The sequence below is a fragment of the Alosa pseudoharengus genome, unplaced genomic scaffold, assembly GCF_046254945.1.
Source record: "Alosa pseudoharengus isolate Yale_2024_CS ecotype anadromous, Long Island Sound unplaced genomic scaffold, YU_APseudo_1.1 YU_APseudo_1.1_scf_4, whole genome shotgun sequence".
Classification (NCBI taxonomy): domain Eukaryota; kingdom Metazoa; phylum Chordata; class Actinopteri; order Clupeiformes; family Clupeidae; genus Alosa; species Alosa pseudoharengus.
Genome location: NW_027468774.1, coordinates 23,360,907 through 23,385,480, shown reverse-complemented (window position 1 = coordinate 23,385,480; position 24,574 = coordinate 23,360,907). Strand labels below are relative to the sequence as shown.

At 47.6% G+C, this 24,574-nt stretch overlaps 1 protein-coding gene across 13 annotated transcripts in view; it reads right to left on the bottom strand.

Moving 5' to 3' along the window:
• nfixb (nuclear factor I/Xb) overlaps nt 1–24,574 on the bottom strand; it is a 120,257-nt gene that overhangs the window by 58,062 nt on the left and 37,621 nt on the right. For 12 of the 13 annotated variants that reach the window (XM_076265376.1, XM_076265378.1, XM_076265381.1 and 9 more), the window contains one exon: nt 21,883–22,414. In XM_076265376.1, coding sequence (XP_076121491.1) covers nt 21,883–22,414 — 532 coding nt within the window. Of the gene's footprint in view, nt 1–21,882; nt 22,415–23,202; nt 23,841–24,574 lie in introns of those variants that run through there. The other variant, XM_076265380.1, reaches the window with a different exon arrangement.

Genomic DNA, 24,574 nt, shown 5'->3' with positions numbered 1-24,574 from the left:
TGCTTTTTATACCCTTCACCCTGCTGTGTCAGTGTCGATCTGGAAATGATCTGTGGCTCTGACACACAAGTAAGGGTTAGAGTGTGTGTGTGTGTGTGTGTGTGTGTGTGTGTGTGTGTGTGTGTGTGTGTGTGTGTGTGTGTGTGTGTGTGTGTGTCTGTGTGTAATGGGAAAGAGAGCATAATATGTTTGTGTGTGAGTGTGTGTATGTGTTATATTGAGGAGGAGGCCGTGTGTGTGTGTATGTGTGTGTGTGTGTGTGTGTGTGTGTGTGTGTGTGTGTGTGTGTGTGTGCGTGTTCGTGGCATAGGGAGGAGGAGGCTGTGTGTGTGTGTGGGGGGGGGGGGGGGGGGGTGACGGCGGCTGGGAAGCGCAGTTGTCATAACCTCTGACCTGCGGCACGCTCCTCTGTTTCCCCAGAAACCACTTGAAACGGCGAGCCGCCACACAGAGGGGGAGGGTGTGTAGGCAGGGCTGTGGGTGTGTGTAAGAAGACCCAGCTGCCTCTGTCACCACCCCACCGCTTCGCTTACACGCCTCATGCTGCACGCACACACACACACACACACACACACACACACACACACACACACACACACACACACACACACACAGTCTCCCACACACGCACGCACAGACACACATACAAAAACTCTGATGCCCCGTGTAGGACGGTGACAACACACAAACATTTGTCCCTGTCTGTTGACTACTAAATATCTACAACAAAATGAGAACTTAATTTTTCAGGAAAACAAACTCCTGCAAGAACATCAGTCTAACTACAAATCTGTTTCCATTTCTTTTTATCATAAAAAAATCCCAAATGCAGCGCCCTTTATTTTTGTTCTTTTGCTTTGATTAAAGAGATTTCCTTTCTTTTCTACAGGGGAAACACATTTGGTGCTGGCAATAAGTCACTCTAATGCGCTCTCTGGTTGGGTGTGAAATATTTGTTTAGGTTGGCTTGGTTCTCTTTCTCTCTCCGTCTCAAGTCCCTTGTTCTCCCTCCCTCTCTTTTCTCTCTCTCTCTCCCTCCCCTCTCTCTCTCTCTCTTTCTCTCTCTCTCTCTCTGCATGTGTGTGCGTGTGTGGTCTAGTCGAACCAACGGCATGCTGTTGCTTTCTGATGAGCCCATGGAAACACGGCAGAGGGAGCAGTGGCTGATGGGATACGTCGGAGAAACACGATATCACCCTTCAGCGCGATGTCCTGCTTTACAGGCACTGCTCACCATTCCTCTCATAGCACCCAGCTATTCCTGGCCTTCATAAAAACAGCTGACATTAATAAAACACACACAAACACGTACACATACACAAACACGTACACATACACACACACGTACACATGCATGCACACACACACACACACATACACACACACACACACATACAGAGAGAGAGAGAGAGAGAGAGAGAGAGAGGGAGAGAGAGAGAGAAAGAGACAGGGGGGAGAGACAGAGGTAAACACACAAGGAGAAACAAAAACACAGACACACAGACACATTCAGTCCACTAAAGCTACATAAAGATGGTAGTGATTACAACTGAAAAGCCCGAGCACAATGGGGACTCACAGCACACAGACCATCGTGTGAAGGCTGTGGCCTTTGCGGATAGAGAGTGAGAGAGAGAGTGAAGGAGAGAGGGATAGAGATAGAGAGAGAGATGGAGAGAGAGAGAAGGAGAGAGGGATAGAGATAGAGAGAGAGATGGAGAGAGAGAGAAGGAGAGTGTGAGTAAGAAGGAGAGAACGGTTGCTTCTCCACTGGCCTACACACACACACACACACACACACACACACACACACACACACACACACACACACACACACACACACACAAGGGAGTCTCCTGGCTCTGTCTACAGAGAGGCAGCCTGCCTGGCAGTCAGCTAACAGAACACCCTGCTGATACACACACACACACACACACACACACACACACACACACACACACACGCACCCAAAAGCAAAGGCACAGTGAGACAGAGAGACAAGACTGTCTGGAGACAAAGGGTGTTTATGACAATCCCATAAATGATGCTATCTACTGATGAGCTCTCCTGAGGACCACTGAGTGAACACAGGAATCAGTGTAAACACAGAGAGATAGAGAGAGAGAGAGAGAGAAAGAGAGGGAGAGTGAGAGGGAGAAAAAAAAGACCTGGGAAAAGGAGAAGGAGAAGGAGAACGCCCTGAGGTGATCACTCATCAAGGATTTTTCCCTAAAATAATACACAGACATTAGATATTAAAAACTGGACTCGAATGTAAGCAAATGTGTGTGTCTGAACAGAGTTAGGTCCACTCCTTGTAATGCCACACACACACACACTCTCACACACACACACACACACACAAACACACACACACACACAAACACACACAAATCTGTGTTATCACTACAAACTGGGAGTAGTGCGTGCAAGGCTTCATTAAGCTATGTAATTGCAAGGGCCAACACATTCCAGCAGGTGATGGAAATAAACCATTTCTCTATTACTGTGCACACACTTGCACACAGCCATGCACCCACACCCCCCCAACACTTCACCCCCACACACGCAATATCTCTCTCTCTCTCTCTCTCTCTCTCTCTCTCTCTCTCTCTCTCTCTCTCTCTCTCTGGGTTTGACTCTCTCTCGCTCTCTCTCTGGAAAGTTTGTTCAAATATTATCCTGTCCCATAAGCTTCTCATTTGAGTGCTTGCGGAACGTCTGCAAAACAGCTTCACAACATCTACAGAACATCTGCAGAGGAGCTGTGAAGACGTTGGGGATGGAGATACCACAGAGACTAGCCATCCTAATACTTCACACAACACAACCCCAGCCACCACAGCTAGTTATATTGATGCATTTGTTTTTGTTGCTTTGCTGCTTGCTTCACACATGCATGTATGTGTTCCGTGTCCACCAAGACCAATTTACACACAACCAGACACATGCCCACACACACACACACACACAGACACATGCCCACACACACAGACACACACACACACACACACAGACACATGCCCATACACACACACACACACACACACACACACACACACACACACACAACCAGACACATGTCTACACACACACACAAACACAAACACACACACACACACATGTGCGCACACGCACATGCACGCAGCCGGTCAACTGTGAACGGTTTAGTTTCATTACCGCCCAAACTCCTACACTCTTCCTTTCCGCCCTGTTCAAATCTAAACAAAAGACACATCTGGTCTCTCTCCCTCTCCCCCCACCTCTCTCTCTGTCTCTCATTTCGTCGTCCTCCTCCGTGCTTTTCCAGAACACCCTTCACTGTCTACTCCTCCTTCTCTTTCCCTCCCTTATCTTATCAATCCACCCTCCCTCTCTCTCTTTCTCTCTCTCTCTCTTTCTCTCTCTCTCTCTCTCTCTCTCTCGAGCCCCTTCCAACCACTTACCCTTTTTTTTTCTCTTTTAGCCCAGAATTTAACCACCTTGCCTCTCCTCACTCTCCTTAATTCCCTTTCTTACTTTCTTTCTTTCTTTCTGAGCACTTCTTGACTCCTACCCCACCAGCAAACTCTCTCTCTCTCTCCGTCTGCACCCTTCTCTTCCCTTCTTCTCCCTGCGTCATTTCATCAGAGTTGAGGGTCAGATCCAGTGTCGTTATGGCAAATTTCTGTCTGATCGGTCAGCATTTCTCTCCGGGCATCTCGGTCATTTTACACATGGCTTCCGATGCTGCCTTCCTCCCTTCCATACACAGCTGGACTATTAGATTCACCAAAGTCGTGTTTAGAAAATCCACTCATTCACTACAAAGTGTACACTATATAGTACATAACTATACTGAGGTTGTTCACCATACAGGGCACTATGTAGTCTGCACTGTGTGTGGGTGCCCCGAACTCAGGGCAAGTCAGTCCATAGGTGCATGTGTAGTGCTGGTAAGCACTTTTCTGCTGATAATATACTTTCACCTGTAGCCTATGATGATGTTTGTTTGGGTGCTGTATTAGGAGGGCCGCGGGCCGGTTTCACATACTCAAACACATCTTTAGTCTGAGAAATCAGTGTAACAGTAGCCAGAGAGGTGAGTTAGCCTCCTCGTCTGGAGATTTTTTTTATATAACAGAGAGTTTCTAAGATGGTGTGGGCCAGGCGACCTGAAGTCTTCTCTGACACATTTCACACACACCCGAGAGGACTAGACTGGGCTGCGAGAGAGAGATCTGTCAGGTTCCAACCTGAGGAGTCAAAAACAAACGGCTCAAAAACAATTCCTGCTCCAAGCCGCAACAGTCCAGGGGGGATCCTACTGACTAACACTTGGAGGGAAAACATTAAGTAATGTATGTTCGTATGGGATACTGAGTAGTGTGTGTGTGTGTGTGTATGTGTGTGTGTGTGTGTGTGTGTGTGTGTGTGTGTGTGTGTGTGTGTGTGTGTGTGTGTGTGTGTGTGTGTGTGCACGTGTTGGCATGATTGTGTGTTTGTCTATGCTGTGCTTGCTTTAATTTTATTTTTCTGTCTTGCAATTTATGTCCAGCAGGTGGGGACGCGTTGGGACTGATCAGGGGTCGCCCTGAGGTCACAGCCTGTCTCCCCCTCACACTTGCAGCAGCACATCTGCTCTTACATGGCAACTTCCATTCCCTTTACTGCCCCCCTCTCTCCCTCCCTCCCTCCCTCTCTCTCCCTCCCCCTCTCCCTCTCCCTCTCTTTCTACTTCCTTATCCCCAACCCCACCCCATCATCCAGTTTTTTTTTTCTTTGATATAAAAACATTCCTGGTTCCCAATGCTGCTCGAGAAAAACCTGGTGCTTATTTTCAGTGCCCTAAATTGATAGCAAATGTTAGGATAGATTCCTCCACCCTCCCTTCTCCCTTCTTTCTCGACTTCTTCTCCTTCTCCGGTCTCTCGCTCGCTTTCTGGCATTAGCACTAAGGATACGTGGAACATTTTCTTGGCCGCGTTGAACCCTGTTTTTATGTTTCAGAAGGTGTTTTCTTTTACATTTTACTCCATGTGTTTTTGTTGAATTTGAACAAGAGCAGGAGAGAGAGAGAGAGAGAGAGAGAGGGAGAGAGAGAGAGGGAGAGAGAGAGAAAAAAAGCAACTGCAGTCTAAGTGTCTCCTTTGGTGTGAGTCTGAGTCATACCATTTTCTTTTTCTTTATTTCACTCTTTTTTTTCTTTCTCTTTTCACTCAATTTCTTTTTTGTCTGCCAGCAACCCCCACGGCAGGAGAGGCTGTGGGGAGTTGAAGTCTGTTTTTCCCAAACCGTCTCTACATATAATTCAAAATCATTCTCTCCCTCCTCCCTACGTCCTCCCACCTCCACGCTTTGGGCGGCCCTGATTGCTCGGAGGCACTGGGCCGTGGCCACATGTGGAGTCCTTGGCCGGCATCATCGCGCCGAGCCGGTGTCATTCAGCGGCGCAGTGGCCCTTACGGCCAGCGTCCACCTCATCTGCGGCTTTTCTTTTTAACCTGCGACGGCCAAAGGCTCGAAGCTCATGCACGCTCCTATTGTCGCCGGTGCCTCCTTAAGACAACTGAGCACATCAGCGCCACCTCTACAGCTGTCAGTCTCTCGTAACTTCTCACCGGGATCTGCCTGGGTCTCTCAGCTCCCTGCATCCGGCCCCCCCTTGAGAAGCCCGGTGCGGACAGACAGGGCCCGGAGCACGAGGAGAGGAGACGCAGCCTTCAACACGGTGTGGAGAGAGTGCATGACACGGGGGTCTCTGCTTGGACCCAGCGGGGCCGGCCGGCCGGCCGATGTGTGGGACCCCCACAAATCTGTAGGAGCGTCGGGCCCTGGAGCGCTGGGCTGCCTGTGAGATGGTGGTGCCGCGGGCCTGGGGAGGCAGAAAGGGCCTGTGTGTGTGTTTGTGTTGGCGGCCGTTCAGCATTCCACATGTCTTTGTGAATTTTGGAGAGCTGACCTCAGGAGACCCACCGAGCCGAGGAGCACAGATGGAGAGCTCTCCCGCTCGCACTCGCCCCCGCTGCCAGCGATTGGCTGGCGCCGCACTCTCAGGTCTACCCAGATCTCGCTCTCATTGGTCATGGGGGCTTTTCCGAAGACGCAGTGCTCGCTCTGATTGGCCGAGGCCGCATCTCTAGCTCTGATTGGTCGTGGTCTGCCCGTGCTCTCAAATCGGATTGGTCGAGCGCAGCTCTGCAGCGATGCCTCTGTCATTATCTATCCAAGGGAGATTGATGAGTCTCCAGTTTGCCCCTCTTCCTAATTTATCTCTGAAACATCTGTTGTGATAATCAGAACAGACTTGATTTAGTTGGAGGTGGCGAGTTTCATCCACAAAAGTCAATCGACAGGAATAGCATCAGGCCTGTGCTCACACTCCCACTCTCTCTCTGTCTCTTTCTGGGCTGTCAGTGTTATTAGCAAAAAAAAAAAAAAACAGTCATGGGGTTTCCACCAAAAATGAAATTAGCAGCTAACAAAGTTAGCCATGCTAATTACAGCCTCGTGCTAGTGGTCAGTGGCGGAGCGGGAGCCACATGGGAAAACTGCTGAGCCCGGGCCACGGTCGCGGCTCTCGTCTGCTTTCTCAAACACATACGTATGGGACGATTCTGAAAAGCTGACTCTGGACCAGAGCCGGGCCGGGTCTGCCCAGAACGTTCTACTGCTGACAGGGGACTTCTCCACCTGCAGAGCTTCTGCCTAGGGCTCGGAGTTCTGGGGGAGTTGCGGAGGGACGGTTGTGTAGCGGTAAAAGTTCTTGTACAAGCTTATTTATTCTCGCAGCAGTTGCACACCATGATGGATTGAATTCAACTTGTGAGTTACACTGATGAATTCTGCAGATGTGCTGTTCATTAAATTTTCTTGGAGAAAGGGAGCGAGAGAGAGAGAGAGAGAGAGAGAGAGAAAGAGGGAGAGAAAGAGAGAAGGGGGGAGCGGAAGAGCCCTCCAAACACATACTTCTTCTCCGCTTCCCTTCCCATGCGTGCTCTTCTTTATATGAGTGCCTATGAATCATCAACCTTTTCAAACGCGCACACAGGGAATTAAGGTGCTGACGCACAACGGGCAGCTTCATTAGGCCCATAACCGTGTCAACATTTCCTGTCATTTACACTGGAGTCTGTGCCCTCTTTGAGTCTTGACACCTCAGCCCAGTCACACCTGAGGCAGCTGACTCCGCCCATCTGCTCTGGCCAGCCCAATCAGGTGAGTGGAGAGGAAGGGGGGGGGGGGGGGGTCTCTCAGCTGCAAGAATGCCAGCATTGCTCTCACACCCTGCACAGGAACAGCAAAGGCCCCAGGCCTAACCCAGAACTGGATTTACCTGCCGCGTGTCCTCAGCTGAACTCTGCTGATCAGGCCCCATGTGACCAAGCCTCCCTCCCTCCCTCCCTCTCCTCCCTTGCCTCACTCACTTCTTCCCTCCCTCCCCCTCTGCTCTCCTGATCTATTCTCTACCACGTCACCACGCACTCTACCTTTCTGCTAATCTCTCTCTCTCTCCCTCTGTCTCTCATTGCTCTGTATGCCTACTCTTCTGCACCTCAGCTCTAGCTTTTACCCTTTCTCTCACTCTCTCTTGCTCGCCCCTCTAACACCTATCATTCATTCTCATTTGGTCATTTCACTTTCTTTGTTGTCTCTCTCCCTCACTCACTTTTACTTCTCAAACTCTTGACTGTTTGCCTCGTGTGTTCATCCACACCCTCCCCTCCCCCTTCTAAAATATCACAGCTCAATCACCACCAAGTTTTTTTATGTTGAGGCCAGCTGCATAATGAATTCCAATGTAACACAAACACGTCTTACAGGCATAAATCATCTAATCAAAACAAGAAGAGGCAGGGGGAGGTAACATCCATTTCACCCATAACAAGCCATTCTTTCTTTCTTTCTTTCTTTCTACCTTTCTTTCTTTCTGTCTCTCTCACACATATATTTGTGTGTGCATGAGTGTATTTTTTATGTCAACACCACAGTGGTACCCCCCCCCCACCCCTTCCCATATACCTAACACAATCAAAACACAATCTTAATACAACCCCACTACAAGATTTACACAATCATCTATCAATTATTTCAGGAATGTCTTTCTGCATGTCAGTTTGTTTGTCCGCCTGTCTGTCTGCCTGCTTTTCATATTATAGCATGATTGCATGCTTAGACTCTTTCCAACTATCATCTCATCTTCTAACATCTTCTAACAAAGGCCTATCTGCAGGCATGTAATTGTGCTATGGGTTTTCTACAGGAATGTACAGGAACTGCATTAGTTACCTAAGCTCTTCAGACCCCACATAACCATGCAACAATCATCCATCAAGCTGTGTACAACCCTCACACACACAACCTCTCCAAAACTGTCAAACAACCCTCACAGAAGTATGCCACAGCCCGCCACAAGTCCAGCACAGCCCTGATGTACCACGCCCACAATCCCACCGCACGACCAACTCCATGGGTTCTTCAGAAGAGAACCTGGGGTAAGGGGAGGAGGAGGAGGAGGAGGAGGAGGAGGAGGGCAGAGGAGGAGAAGAGGGAGAGGGGGTGTGGAGGGTACAGTGGTACAGTTTCCAACACTTCTAAAAACAAACACTCTACCGTTTCAACAGCCAAAGAAATGGATGTGGGTTTGGACACTTAGAGAGAGACAGGGAGGTGGTGGGGGAAGAGGAGAGGGGTGGGGGAATAAGAGAAGGGTGAGAGAGTGAGAGAGAGAGGGAGGGAAAGAGGGAGGGCAGGCTAAGGACAGGAACAAGAGAGTGAAAGCAGCCGTAAAATGACAATAATGAAAGGCCTGTGTGCCACCCACTGACCACATCAAGGCGGCAGTAATGACAGGGCACAGAGCGCGCATGCCTCCAGGAGAGAGGGAGTGTGTGTGTGTGTGTGTGTGTGTGTGTGTGTGTGTGTGTGTATGGGCAGCATGAGTATATGTGCTTTTGTGAATGCAGCATGTGTGTGTGAGTGAGCGCTGAAGTGTGCATGCATTAGTGCACCTGTGTGAGCTTATGTTTGGTATTTGTGCATGCATGCATCTGTGTGTGTGTGTGTGTTAGTGAGTGACCCTGAGAGCATCCTCCTATGCAAGCTGAAACATGGCCGTGTTTAACAAGTGCTCCCTCTCCACAAACACTCCCAGAAGTTTCCGATTTACCAAAACCTCAGAGGCAGGCCAACGCGGTGAGTTACAGCAGGGCTTGAGCGGCTCTGGCGCGTTTGCCGTTAACAATCTCTCTTTTTTCCCAAGCACTCACTCGCCGGCACCGAATGAATCAAATCCCATCTGTCTGAGCGCAAAACATTCATCTCTCCCGGGGATCCCGCTTTCTGGAAAGCCCTGATTGGAGTGGCAAGGAGCTGTCTCGCCAATAGAAATCCTGGACGCTACATTCGTCGCGCAGCACAGTAGCCCGCGGCTCCGCCTGTGCCTTGCTAGCCCTTGGGGGCGCATGTGTTTAGGCCAGGAGCGGCGGATAGCATGCTAAGTGCACGTGGGATAGCGGCTTACAAAGGGCAGCGTCTCGCCCCTGAGCAGATGTCCTCAGACCGAAATGTCACAGACACCAAAAACCCATGTCCGGTGCAGCTGGCGGCCGAGTGTGTTTGTCTGTGCGTCTGAGTGCGTGTCTGTTAGTGCAAGCAATGTGTGTGTGTGTGTGTGTGTGTGTGTGTGTGTGCGTGTGTGTGTGTATGCACACGTGTACTGTATTTGTGTGTGTGTATTTTTTGCATGTGCATTAGGTCATATGGGTGTGCTCCAGCGAAAGTGCGCGGCTGTGCCAAATAGGGGGCGGGGAGGTGTGGGTTGGGGGGGTTGACAAAAAGAGTCTGAGCTAAAATGACCAACTTCAGTGCGGAGCGCCTAGGTTTTGTCTTGAAGTGATAGACTGTGTATGTATGACATGAGTGTTTACTGAGCAAACCACTGACGCGAAGGGAGCATGAGCGAAAAAAAGAAAGGAGGAAAAAAGGGGCTGCTCTTTCTCACAAACACCTTGTGAAGGAACACCACTGCAACAAAAGAGCCTCTGTACTAAAGGCCATTTCTACCCGAGGTCTACCCAGGACCACTCCGTCGAGAGATGGAAAGAGAAAAAGATTAATAATTGTAGGAAGAAATATATGGGGGAGACCCAGTTAGAAAAGGTTTTGTGACAGTGAAGGTACAGCAAGTCTATATCCTATGACGTTTTGTTTAGCATTAGCAAATATCAAATATCACATCCCAAAAATCCTGTGGGAAAAGAGGACTTACAGAGTAGTAGAGAGAAAATGGGATGTTCAGGACTTTACATTATGTAGGACTTACAATCAAATTAGTTCCAATGGAGAGAAAGTGGGATGTTGAGGACTTTACATTATGTAGGACTTAGTTCTTAGTTCTAATGGAGGTAGATGAATTGCATCTGCATTTGTACAGCACCCATCCAAAGACAAATATAAAACACATATTTTTCATCATGAACAAATGATGATGTCATCAAGAATCGCCAGAGAAGATATCTTATTCCTGTTACCCGCAGGGGATAATTATGTTATGGAGAACAGTTTACTCATCAAGAAGATGACACCTGATCCACCAAACATAACTCTGTACAAAGCATCAGACATTGGATATAATGTGTTTTCAATTGTTTATCCTGGGTGCATGTCTCCACTAAATTATTTTATTATGGAAAAAGAACAGCATGAGCATTCAATACTCTAAAGGAGCCTAGCTCAAAGATTATTTGGAAAAAATGAAATTCTACAAGGGTCCTTGGATAGTGCCTAGGGGAACCTCGTGGACTCCACATAGCAGTATTTGCAATTCAAACAAAAAAAGAATCAACAGTCGCACAACTTTAGCCCAGCACAACAGTTGAAAAATGGGATACAGATACGTGGGAACAGAATGGACAATGAAAAATGAGGGATTTTGAGGTCCCACTGGAGCCAAAACCACACAGATCAAAATCTAACCGCAGAGAAGCAGTCAGATCATTTCTGTCTACTCCAGCAAAGGGGGGGAGGGGGGGGGATTAGGGGGATGGAGGATGTGAGAAAAGTGAGGGTATGAGAGGGGGAGACAGACTGAGAGACAGAGAAAGATGCATAATGGAAAGTAATGAAGTACTGTGATACAAAAAGGGAACAGAAGCCACAGAACTCCAACACTGCAGTCTTTCCATTCCATTGTTTTCTTCTTATTATCAAATAATAACACTCAGAAAAGACATCCGCAATTCCTTACATACCAAAGAGGAATAATGTAAATACCAAGCTAACTCTATCACCTTTCCACAGACTGCTGTCTGATTACTAGCAATAGCGAAAGAGTAAAGCAGAGTCAATGGCAGAGTACTGTAACTAGGAAAACTACTGTAACTAGGAAAACAGTCCTGGAGCAGCACTCCTATTCCAATGGGTTCAGACTGGCCCATGTTGAGATGTCAAGACAGATTGGACCTGAGCTGGGACCAGCTAGGGGGAGCCAGTGAGATCTAGTGGCGAGACCGCTCCTGAAGCCCGAGGTCCCAGCTGGGGATGTCCGTGGAGCCCATGGTTTTGAAGGCCTGGCGTGTGTGGGGGTGGGGTGTGGGGGCACGTCTGGCGCTTGAGCAGCGGGACTCAGGTGTGAGTGGGAAGTCTCTGTGCCGAGGGAGAAACCGGAAAGACCATGTTGGGTGGGAGGGTGGGTGGGTGGTGGGGGGTTCTGTTGGGGTGGGGGTAGGTTGTGAGGGGCATAATGCTCTGTTGCGTGCACTGTTTGTTGTCGCCGTCTCCTGTTCTGTGGTACACATGTGTGATGTACACACATGCCGACATTTCACACACGCACCACACACACACACCACAAACACACACACACGATTTCCCAGATAGACATTTAGCTCCTGTTACAGGGGAGGCCTTTTGAAGAAGGACTTTAATTATAAAATAAAATCAAACAGCATCTTTACTCCTCATGGAATAGGGGTAAGGTTTGGAGGTCGAATGTGTGAGAACAAGGCAAGTATTCAAAAGAACACCAGTCTTTAGAAATCCTGTAGTTCTTTCTTAATTTCATTAATATAACATAAGAATCAGCATATGTCAAAAACACTGTAAATTACTTGGAATGCTCTAATGGCAACTGAGTGTTAACACTGACTATTTAGGGGTTTTGAAAACCGAACACACTTCCTGGCTTCAGCCTCTTTTGTAAGCAGAGGGAAAAAAATCCCCAATGAGTCTGAAAATTACAGGCAGCACACTTGTGATGACAGTTGACGGTTATAATGAGGGTGCTCCGATCTCAAATGATGTCTGTGAAAAAACAGCAAACAGACAGCGCTGGGAGGGGAAAGTGTCAGGCGATTTTTATGTCTGAGCCCAGAATCTCCATTCAGAAGAGACAGAGGGACACAGAAGGAGACAAAGGGAAGAAAGAGAATGAAAAGAAAGAGAGGAGGAGAGAGAGAGAAGGAGAGACTAAGTGGGAGAACAGAGTGAGAGCCCAACAGAGCAGAGACAGAAGGTATTATGAACAAAAAGGCTAGAGTGTGTGTGTGTGTGTGTGCGTGTGTGTGTGTGTGTGTGTGTGTGTGTGTGACAGAAAGAGAGAGAGAGAGAGAGAGAGAGATAATTTGGAGAGGACTAGACTTCTCTGAGTGCTCATGGGCAGGCTAAAAGCAGTGATCGGTAAACACCGGCACAGGGTGACCACGTTGCCGCATCTGAGAATCGCCCTAATCTGTCTCTCCAGCAGCCCCGGTTTGGCTGCAACCCACACTGTGGAAGCAGAGGGAGAGAGAGAGAGAGAGAGAGAGAGAGAGAGAGAGAGAGAGCTGGCTTGGCTGGGACGCTGAGGCGAGGCAGTGGCCCAGCATGCTCGGTGGGTGCCGCAGGGTGTTGTGGGCCGCTGGAGTCTCAGGCCTGCTGTCGGGGAGCAGGGGCCATCAGAGGAGAACAGACTCCCACCCAGCAGCCACACAGCTGGAGAATCCCCCCCGAGACACTGAATACCAAGTCCCAAAGCACCCTCCCTACACCTGTGTGTGTGTGTGTGTGTGTATGTGTGTGTGTGTGTGTGTGTGAGGGGGGGGGGTGGGGGGTCTGGGGAGTGTGTATGTCAATATGTACTGTATGTGTGTGTTGGTGTGTGTTTAGGGAGATTTATTTGGAGTTCAGCAGTGGAACAGTAGTAAATTCTGTCTGTCTTCTGTGTTTTAAATTCTATTCTATTCAACTTCTTCTAACCTCTGTTTGAACTCTAACACATCATAATAGTGTTGAATGCATCTTTTTGCTGAGAGACTGAGAGAACAAGCATGCACGTGTACAAAAATGTGTGCATTTGCATTTAGTTGGGTTTCGTCTTTTTCTTTGACACGAGAGCGTCTTCATGTGTACACATGCATTTATATGTGTGTGAGTAACTCTTTCTCTCATGACAATAGAAATGATTTATTCTTGTCAGCTTTTTGGGACCGCGTGTCATTTCGTAACATGGCAACGCTGCAGCTGCATGTAAATAGAGGAGTTTTAAATCATCAAAGGCACACAGCCACGTAGTCATCTGACGGACACTGAGCTCAAGTCGACTGCTTCAATCAATCGGCTCCGAGTGTTTTTCTCCTCCATTGTATTTGCAATGCTCTCCTGTTCTCCTCTTAACAGATTTTCTAATATGCTTTTCTCTTCCCCCATCTCATGTCTTTGCGACCCCCACCTTTATTTTCACGCCCCCTCCCACTTCCATTTTCTCTCTCTCTCTCTCTCTGCCTCTTTTTTTCTCACCCTCTCACTCTTTCTCACCCCCCCCCCCACCCTGCCATCTCTCATTCTCCCTCGTTGCCATCTCTCCCTCTGTCTTTCTTTCCCTTCCCCTCTCTCTCTCTCTCTCTCTCTCTCTCTCTCTCTCTCTCTCTCTCTCTCTCTGTCTCTCTCTTTCTTTCCCTTCCCCTCTCTCTCTCTCTCTCTGTCTCTCTCTTTCTTTCCCTTCCCTCTCTCTCTCTCCCTCTGTCTCTCTCTGCTTGTTGTTCAGCTATTTAGAGATGTGGCGGCTTAATTGATTTATTCCATTGCCATTAATTAGGAGCTTTGCGCCGACAAAACAGGCAAAAGGAGGCATTAGCACCTAGTTCACACCCCGGGTCCCCGGACTGCCCGGCTCTGCTCACGGGGATGGGGCTCAGGATTTAACACATCCAGAGACCAACCAGTGTTTGCTTCCTGACACACACACACACACACACACACACACACACACACAAATACACTCACACATGCACATACACACACACACACACAAACGCCCATACACAGGCACACACACAAGCCAAGAAATATACACACGAAGACAAAAGCAGAGCAGAAGGCTACAGTCCTAAAGTACAGTTATCACCAAGCGATGGATTAGAAGCAGGAAGCAAAAGGACAGGCCAAAGATCAGAGGATAACCATCAGATTAATGCCTTACCAAACACACACACACACACACACACACACACAAACACACACACACAAACAAACACAACAGAGAGAGAGAGAGAGAGAGAGAGAGAGGGAGAGAGAGAGAGAGAGAGAGAGAGAGAGAGAGAGAGAGAGAGAGAGAGAGAGAGAGAGAGAGAGAGAGAGAGAGAGAGAGAGAGAGAGAGAGAGAGAGAGAGAGCGCAGCAGCAGTCCAAATCCTGGCGCCCATCACCTTTGGGCTCCCCGCAGCATACCTCCACCTCTCCCTCCTCGCCTGAGAGCACGCCTGAACAAAGGGGGCCAGCTCTTGAAGGCCCCAAGCAGGACCCCTGAGGAGCGCGGAGAGGCAGGCTCCTGCTCGGCCCTGAATGGGCCTTTTCACGCGCCGAGGAGCCTGTTTACTCTAGCTCAATAATGGGCCTCATTTTCCGATCATTATTGAGTCATTCCGACCTGCCGCGCCATTACGCCGCCCGCACTGTCACTCATGCCGCACTGTCGCCGTGACAATCGGCCTCGCCAAGTCCGCGCTCTCGCAGACAAGCATGCGTACACGCACACATCAATATGCACGCACACACAGACATGCATACACACTATACCAAATCCAAACTGATTTATCAAGCAGGCATGTACATGCTGACACGGTCTGAAAATGTTTATGTGTATATCTTGTTATCTATCTATCTATCTATCTATCTATCTGTACTGTAAATATATTTTTATATATTTTATATAGACAGACATTCTAATACCACCTGCCTTTCTGTGTCTGTGCCTTGTGGTAAAAGTTGAGTCCTGATTAAAAGCAATACGCTACAGTTTAAATGCTGTTGCAGATGAAACAAAAACTACTTTTTGAAATGAGAACATTTTTATTTTACTTAAGAACTTATCACACATAAATATATTTCGGACAAACAAATAACCCACATCAGGGTAGAAATGGTTTCTTATTTTGGGTCTATGCCGAGTTCCAGCATGAATTAGCACAAACATAGAACTGGCATGGTCTCCATGTTTGATGGAGGCCAAACGGCACCGTCTCTTTTTCATGGAGGACAGTAACAGTCTAAAATAAACCAGCGCAAGGATTGCTACACAGCAAAATGACTTGCAATGAGAAAATGCAAGAAGGGAAAAATCTACCGTCAAACAAAATGCCTTTTTTAGGGATATATTTTTCACAAACGATACGTTTCAATTTCATGTCCGTCGCACGGGCACAAAAAAAGAGACAGAGGCGTGAGCTATAGCAGAGGGATTGGACGAAAGTGCCGAGGGGGGAACGTGTTCATCGGAAAAACGGAGAACAAGAAGAAGGAGGGGAGGAGAGGAGAAAAAAACAGGGTTAAAATGAGAGAGACAGACAGACACAGAGTAAGAGAGAAAGAGAGAGAGAGAGAGAGAAAGACAGAAAGAAAGGATCAGAAGGAGAGGGAGCTTTGGCAGAGACTGTGGGTCCGTTTGAAAAGCTGGCAGCTTCCGTGCGCCTCTGCCAAGCAGCCACTACTGTGAGCTCTCGCCTCCCTCAGCCCTCTTTTGTTTCCCGCTTGGCAATTCGCACCATCTTTATTTCCAGGCAACACACTACAGGCTACATTTGGTGGCTTTTCTCCCACTGAAAAAATATATATATACGTTGTTATTAAACGTAGAGAATTAAATAATTGTGAAATAAAAGGCAGAAGAAACAATACAGAAAAACCGGTTTAAATGAATACAATTTTAATTTATATTATATTGATACCTACATATTTATCTTGTTGTACTTTTACATTTGAGTTGTGATAGTTGTGTCACTTACTGGTTGATTTGGGGCAAAAATTTTGTAACAGTGATCAGAGCAATGTACTAGTGCAAAGTGCGCGCTTGATTACGAGAGAGGAGGTTTAAATCGGTGGATTGTGCGGACCTTTCTCGTTCCCTGCACAGCGCTGTTGGCACAGGGGCTGCTTGTACATGCGCTCAGAACGACGGCAAGACCTCCAACCGCTTGCGAGCGACGTCAGCAACGCTGCAGCGCCGGCGCTTCTCTCCCAGGCTCGGCTCCAGCCAAAAAACGGCGCCGACGGCTCTCTGGAGCGGTTGCGACGCCGCGCAGTGCGGAGGGGGAGAGACAAGACGAGAGGCGGGCGAGCGAGCGAGCGAGCGAGCGCCGAGCGTCCCTCTTGCCCCCTCCACCAGCCACCCCCTTGGCCTGGCTACTCACCGCCCCGGCTCAGACGCTGCCCGCACCACCACACTGCGCCGCTTCATGGCCTCTCAGGACGCGCTGCTCTCAGCCCTGGCATGTGTACAGTCAAGTACACGCGGAACCCTGACATAACCCAGACCTCCAAACAGCACACTCTGACAAGGAGACCAGAGGATACAGTACAGGCTCTCTTTTTAACCTCCATTTTTAAAATCAAATAAACTGAATTTAAGAATATTCATCCGTTTTCTTTTAATGCTTTATTGAAAATTATTTCTGTTTTAAAGGCGATGTTCACTAATGGCTGTTTTTCAAAGTACATTTTTGGCTATGGTCTTTGTAAGGCCCCATATGTTCATGTAGCTTCATTCAGAGCCTTAATTATAGTAATTGGTCCTATAAAATTTCGATTCTGATTTTCCTCTATTTGTATCATAGGAAATATATGATGCCCTCTTATCATTTTAATTTTAAATAAGGTATTTAAAATAACAATATTCCGAAGAGCATTTCCTGTATTCATTTTATTAGCTTAGAAGTGAAGCTTAGAAGTACAAATGATAAAAAAAATATTTTGATCAGTAAATATTAAAAAATACACAGATACACATGTGTATAAATGAGCATGGAAACATTAGTGCAAATGAATATATATTTTGGACAGTTACAATAAACATTTTATTTAGATTAACTATAATTACTTATGAAATAATAAAAGGTCTGTATCTCAGCGTGTGTTCTGTATACAGTATATGACTGTGACTATATTTGTCTAACTTAGCTCTACTGATTTCATTGTTGAAACAGGGAATGAAGCGACGGAGAACATTCCCCTCAAATCCCCCGAGCAGAACAAAACGCATCTTTTTATTGATGCCTCGAAATGGCGATCGGCCTGGAATAATCTATTTAGCAGGTATTCTCGTCTCTTCCTTCTATATTCTTCTCACGCAACAAGAGAGAAGAGAGAGAGAGAGAGAGAGAGAGAAAGAGCAAGACAGGGAGAGAGAGGTAAATTGGGGAAGAAAATCTACATTCTGAAATGCTTCCAGAAAGATCCATTTGCGGTCGGCTGGGGCTGCAAACTTTCCGCTTATTAAAAAGCAGCGGTGTCAGTGACCCTAGTCCTGATGTGTTCCACCTCCCAGCCCCCGTCCGCTCCCATCCCACTCCAGCCTTTACTGACTCCAACTGCTCTGCTCAGGTGACCACCATCTCAAAATCTACCTTTAGATTATTAGGAATATATGAGTGTTTGTGTGTGTGTGTGTATGTGTGTGTGTATGTGTATATGTATGTGTGTTTTGGAATCAGCAAAAACACTTGGTGGTTGCTGGTTGGTTGCCACAAGATGGTTGGAAGCGTGTCTTGAATAAGCCTTCCTCATCTCATCAAAAAAACACACACACACACACACACACACACACACACACACACACACACAAACACACAGGTGACAAGGCATACTTCCCAAAAATAATCCATTCATGGACCTGTCTCTACAGATGTCGATTACCACAGTGCCTGTGTGTGAAACCTGTGCCTGATGCATTGGTCAGTAGACCTCCTCCTCCACTTCACTGCCAGCCTCCCCAGTGTGTCCAACAGCCGCCTCTGCACGTTCAGTGGCCAGTGGCTGCTGACGGCATCACACTATGGGCCTTCAGCCACCCTCAGCTTGCCACAGCTACCACTAACAGCTCGGCAAGTAGTGCCGCTGAATGAGAGCTTGTGCCGCGCGGCTAGTTGCTAACACGCCTTCCCTCTCCTCTTGGCACCGGCCATTTTCTGGCCGCCAAAACCCTGGCGCCACGTCTCTACCGTTATACCCCCTGCCGGGGTCGGGTCACGGCGCCCGAGCCGGCACGGCCTACTTGGGCCACGACGCTGTAGCCTTGAGGGGGGGGGGGGGGGTGGGGAAGCCTCCGCGTGCTGGCAGAGCAACCGTGAGATGGGAGCATATAACACGTTTTTATCATTACAGTGCCATAATAAGAGCCGTATGAGGCCGCGCTCTCCAAATATGACTAACGCTCAAACAGCCATTCATCAAACTGACAAACACACAGAGAGAAGCGAGCTCCCCTAACACTAGCTCCACGCCACATCCCCATAACCCTAAAGGCTCCCAAGCCATCATCCCAAAATGATCTGCATCCAAACAACAACACACACACACACACACACACACACACACACACACACACACACACACACACACACTACCAACCCCCTTTCTGTCTATCTACCCCACCCCAGCCCAAAACCCCTTCTTCATTGCTCTTGCTGCTCCAGGGACTTTTTTTTTCTCTTCGGTGAGGTCATGAGGTGCTCTGTGTCGGCTCTTTCCACATGACAAAGAACTTGGCGAAAAGGACAGTCCATGCAGCAGACCTTCCTATGCAACCTGCACAGAGCGCTCAGGACCATGGACAATAATAACAAATAAAGATGAGGGGGAGATATGAAAAGCTCCAACTTGAAGAAAAAAAATGCAGCCTGTTCATTTTAAATGGTGCTATGTAATAAGAACTAACTAAGGAATTTATTGAAATTCTATTCAAATATTAGCATTGGTTGCCACCCAATGAAGAAGTGGTCGAGACATACAGTGAGCCTCTAACAGACTGATTACACCTATAAAAAGGACTTGCATAAACACACACACACACACACAAACACACACACACACACACACACACACACACACACACGCACGCACGCACGCACACACACACACACACACACAAACAAACAAACAAACAAACACAGACATTAACAAACAAGTGTATATGTAGAGAGAAATGACCATTGCACACTCGTTGGAAAGTGCTCCGAGTGTGTGGTAGCGGGGCAGTACGGTGAGAGAGCAAGGCGGTCGCCCTGAGGCATGGCAAATAGAGGGAGCTGAAAAGAACTCGGCGTGAGGAAGAAAGGCTCTGTCTCTTCGATTTCTCTCTCTTTTTTTCTCCCCCCCCCTCTCTCTCTGTCTCTGTCTCTCTCCCTCTCCCTGTCTATCTCTCCCTCTCTCTCTCCCCACCTTCTAGACTGCCAAGGAGCGGCATTAGAGCTTTAGAGCTGGGCGCTTGTGGCAGGCAGGAGAGCCCAGTGCATTGTGGGCAAGTCCTCTCTGCTCGGCTGGTTGTATATTGAGCCCTTTCTGCGCCGGACTGGATAGAGGCACCCTGCATTACGCCTGCCCCTGGATGACCTATGTCCAGGCCACCGTGCAGAAGTGGTTACAGCCATACACACACACCCATACACACACACACACACACACACACACACACACACACACACACACACACACACACACACACATACACACACACACACACACACACACACATATACACACACACACACACACACACACACACACACATACTTAAACAAACAGACACACACATAAGCGTGTTACCGCCACACACACACCCTGACCCCAGGCAGTGGTATACGTGGCACTGGCTCCTGCATGCCCCGGTTTTCGCCAAAACCAAAACACGTTCCTTCGGCAACCGGCGGAAAAGCCAGCAGTGGAGGCTCCAGCAGCCAAAGGCAGCTGAGAGTTTTTCAGAGGCAGGGCGGCGAAAAATAGGAACATTTTCATTTTCCCTCACTCCGCTCCGCGAGACCATTCCAGGATTCCTCCTACGTGTGCTAAAACTATTCTACAGTGATCCACTGCTTCAAGCGCTAGGCGATTTTTAAAGAGCTGACATCCAAACATTACATTTTCAAACATACAAGAAATTACACAGGCTTGTGTTGTGTTGTGTAGTGCTACCTTGTGTCGTGGCCTGCAATGTAAAATATATTGCTGTGAAAACTATTTGGCAACACTATTTTTTTATTTGAATAAATAAAATATAGATGCCATATATAGCTATATATAATAATTATACTATTATATATTTATCCCCTGAAAAATAATTTATTTTATTTTAAAGGGACTGTTTTATTGCCAGAGCAGACATATATGCATATGTATGTGCTCTTAATTTCATTTCTATGAGGTCAAATAGGTCATCTTAAAATTTATTTTAAAACAATAAATACAAAAAACAAAAAACAACACAATACACTATATATATTTATACTATATATAAATATAATGCATTATATTTTTTAGGAATCTGACTTTCATTTATCATCTTAATTTTTATACAAAATTTGTTTCCTGTGACCATGTGCATTTGTTTATGCATGGATTAACAGGAAAACACTGTGTGGACCATACACATGTATTCATGTCTGTGTCTGTGTGTGTGTGTGTGTCTGTGTGTGTGTCAGCTGCGTTATTCGCAGGATTCAGTTTGAAACAGACGGGACAGCTCTCCTTTTTAAGCAGGCTGGGATCAGGCCAGCTGACACTACAGACCTCCAGAGTCAACACATACACACACACACACACACACACACACACACACACACACACACACACACACACACACGTACAGAGAGCAAATACAACACACAAGTGGACAGCATGCACACACAAAGCCTCACGTTAAAATCTCCATACACACACACACACGCACACACACACACACACACACACACACACACACATTTATTCACTTAAACATACACATGTAAGACTTTTATTTTTTAATGGTGGGAGATTTTAACCCATATAGTGTGCTTATAAATAAACACAGAGCAGACGCGCATGTACACACACAAAGACACACAAAGGGCACTTGCCATGTTGTCCATTAATCCATGCGCATAAACACGGGCATAAGGGATGCTCATACGCCACACCAATGTATTGTAACACCCCATGAAATGGCAATGCAGCATCAAGGATAACTGGACTTCACTGTAAAATAAGCAATGCCTAGAGCAAGCAGGACACCACTGGAAACACACCACGAAGAAATATAATGTGTGTGAGTGCTTATACAGATTTTCATTATAACATATAGTTAGTGATGGCGTACACACACTTTGAGCGTTTTTTAAGCGCAATAGTCTGTGTGATGCTATATCCACTTGTAACAGCCGTGAGGACAATCTGAGTCCTAGCTATGTCTGTGGCCATAATGTGTTCATATTAGAGAAGCAGAGAGACAGGGGTAGGAGGGGATGTTTACATCCAAAACAGACATTTCTGTTGAGTTGACCCATGTGTTATGTTACAAATTAACGGTAATGACGTGCATGACGGTGTATGCCCATAAATTCAGTGTGTGTGTGTGTGTGCACGTGTGTGCATTTGTGTGTGTATTTGTAATGAGTGAACTCACCTGGCGTGTGGACGAAGTAGGCCAGATACAGGTCCAACTCTTTGACGGAGACGCCGATGTGGTGTGGCTGGACACACAGTCCGTGGTTGGAGCACTGCGGCGACTTGACCAGTCGCTCGCCGTCCGTGCTCTCCAGCGGCGAGCCCTTGAACAGGATCACCATCACCAGGTCCAGGCGCCATACCTTGTCGGCCTGCCGCAGGCAGTCGATGCGGCGGATCTTGCCCTTCTGGTCGGGGTTGGAGAGGACACAGCACGGCGGCTTCTTGCCCGTGATGGTCAGCACAAAGTCCTCGCGGAACTCCGGCCTGATGTCCTTGCGGAGCTTGGCCAGCAGGCGCGAGGCCCACTTCTGCTTGATCTCCGGCTTTTCGCCGAGCAGTTCGTCCTTCACTGCGCGCTCCTCATCCTTGGACATGCGCTTCTCGTGCTTCTTGAAGTACTTGCGTTTGCGGGCCTGCAGGTTGAACCAGGTGTAGGAGAAGGCGCGGACGTGGGGCAGCAGGGCCTCGATGAAGGGATGGAATTCATCCTTTGTGGAGAGGAGAGAGCGAGAAACAGAGAGAAAGGGAGAGAGAGACGTGAGTTCCAGGACACACAGCTGCAAGTTGTGGTAGAGTCACACCTGGAAAAATAGCTTGCAGCCATGACCACAACTAAAATCATTATAAATCAAAATTAACTAATAATCAAATTTTATGTGCTGCTATTTCAGAAGTAATAACCGGAACAACGACAATAATGATTATTATCGCAACTTTTATGTTAACAATAATAAATTGTTCCAACTGTCAAATGCAAACACATGTAAATATTTTCTACCGTCAAATACTTCCCCTGAAATAAATGTAAAAATTCAACAACATTCAAAACACAGTGTTTTAAATACATTTGCATAACAGAGCTTATTACAAGGCTCAAACCACAGAGTGCAATCACTCAATCCATTTGGTGGGAGCAGACCAAAATAAAGCAGCTTGGCCGTCTCCTTCGGCAACAGAGAGCTCATTCAGCCATCCTATAATACTTTCCCAACATCGTAACAATGCCCAGACCTTGCTGCTGTGCCCCTGTGCCAGGGTTGCCATGCACCGGACTTTCGGCGCCAATTTGCCACCGCACCACCCACAAGTTAGGACTTAAGCCCTTGCGGCACACAAATTGGCCCCAGAGTTTCCTCCCTGCCCGGACGTCAAGCAACCCCGAAGCCTCGACTCATGGTTGAGGTAAATATTAGAAAAAAAATGAAAATAAAAACACAGGAATAAGGACGAAAACAGCAAAGGACCAGTAAACAGTCGCAGACAGCCAGGTAGTTACCATTTTGCACTCTCATCCTAAATTTGGCACGCCGTTCAAAACCGAACAGGAATCTCCCACACAAGTTCTCTGTCGCTGTCTCTGGTGTTTTGACAAAAAAATGCAATTCTGGCTCAAGAGCAAAAATGACAGAAAATTAAATCTGAGAAGAAGACTCAAAAATAGCACAGAGTGGACATACAAAAAGAGTCCGACTATCAGTTCAGAAAAAAGTCAAACACTTTTTGAGAAAAAGAAAAAATAGGAGTGCATCCTCAGGATATGCTGAAAAGGAGTGCAGGAAAAAAATCAAGGTAAAGACAGACCAAATTTCAAAATGGAAAGCAGGAGGATTTGTAAAGTGAAAAAATTACGAAGGTAGTATCTGCGCCCCCCTAAAAAAGGAAGACGAAAAAAATTGAGTGGAATCGCGGCGCTGAAAATAAACACACTTCTTTTGCGCCTTTTCCAAAACTAAAAAAAAAATCAACGAAGCTAAAAAAATCCTTGGCAAAGCGTAATTGGTACTGGTGTTTGCTTTAGATCTCTGAGTCCTGTATAAGGCTTGCAGAGAGAGAGAGACGCACACACACACATACACACACACTCACACATACGTACACACACAGGCACAGGGTAGGGGGTGGAGGGGGGGGCTGGCGAAAGCTAAGCGCAGAATATGGGGGGGAAAAAAGAGAGAACCGAATCAATGTTGGACGAGCGCGTACGACCGCTGGCAAACCCAAGTGCTGCTTCTTTTTTCCTGCCTTTCTCTCCAACTCTCTCTCTCTCGCGCGCACCCTCGCTCGCTCTCTCTCGCACGCCGCGTTCTTTCTCTAACCATTGCCTGAGCCTTTGCCAACACTAGTAGGGCCCACCTATTTGGCAACAAGACGCCTGTAGCCCAGCCAATGCGTTAGCTTCAAGAGCTGAAAGGGAGGGGAAAAGAGAGGGGAGGGGGATGGTGGCAAAAAGGGAGTGAGAGAGAAATGGGGAGAGAGAGAGAGAGAGAGAGAAAGGAAGGGAGGGGGCTAGCAAGCAAGAGAGGCAGAGGGAGAGAGAAAGAGAGAGAGAGAGAGAGAGAGAGAGAGAGAGAGAAAGAGAATGCTAGCGAGAGTACGCAGTCCAGTCCGACGGGGCACAATTTGCCAAATCGACAAGTTCCTATCTGACACAGAGGCAAAGTTCAGAGGGACGTGTATTCCTCCCGCACAATTCCCATAAGCCACCGCGCCTCTGCCACCAGCTCCGGCATGGCTGTTCATCTCCTCCAACCAACCCCCCGCCTCCCCCTCTCCTCTTCCCTCCCCTCTTTCCTCTTCCACCCTCCCTCTCCCTCTCTCTCCTTCTCTCACTCCCTCTCCCTCACTCCCTCTCTCATGCCACTTGCGTA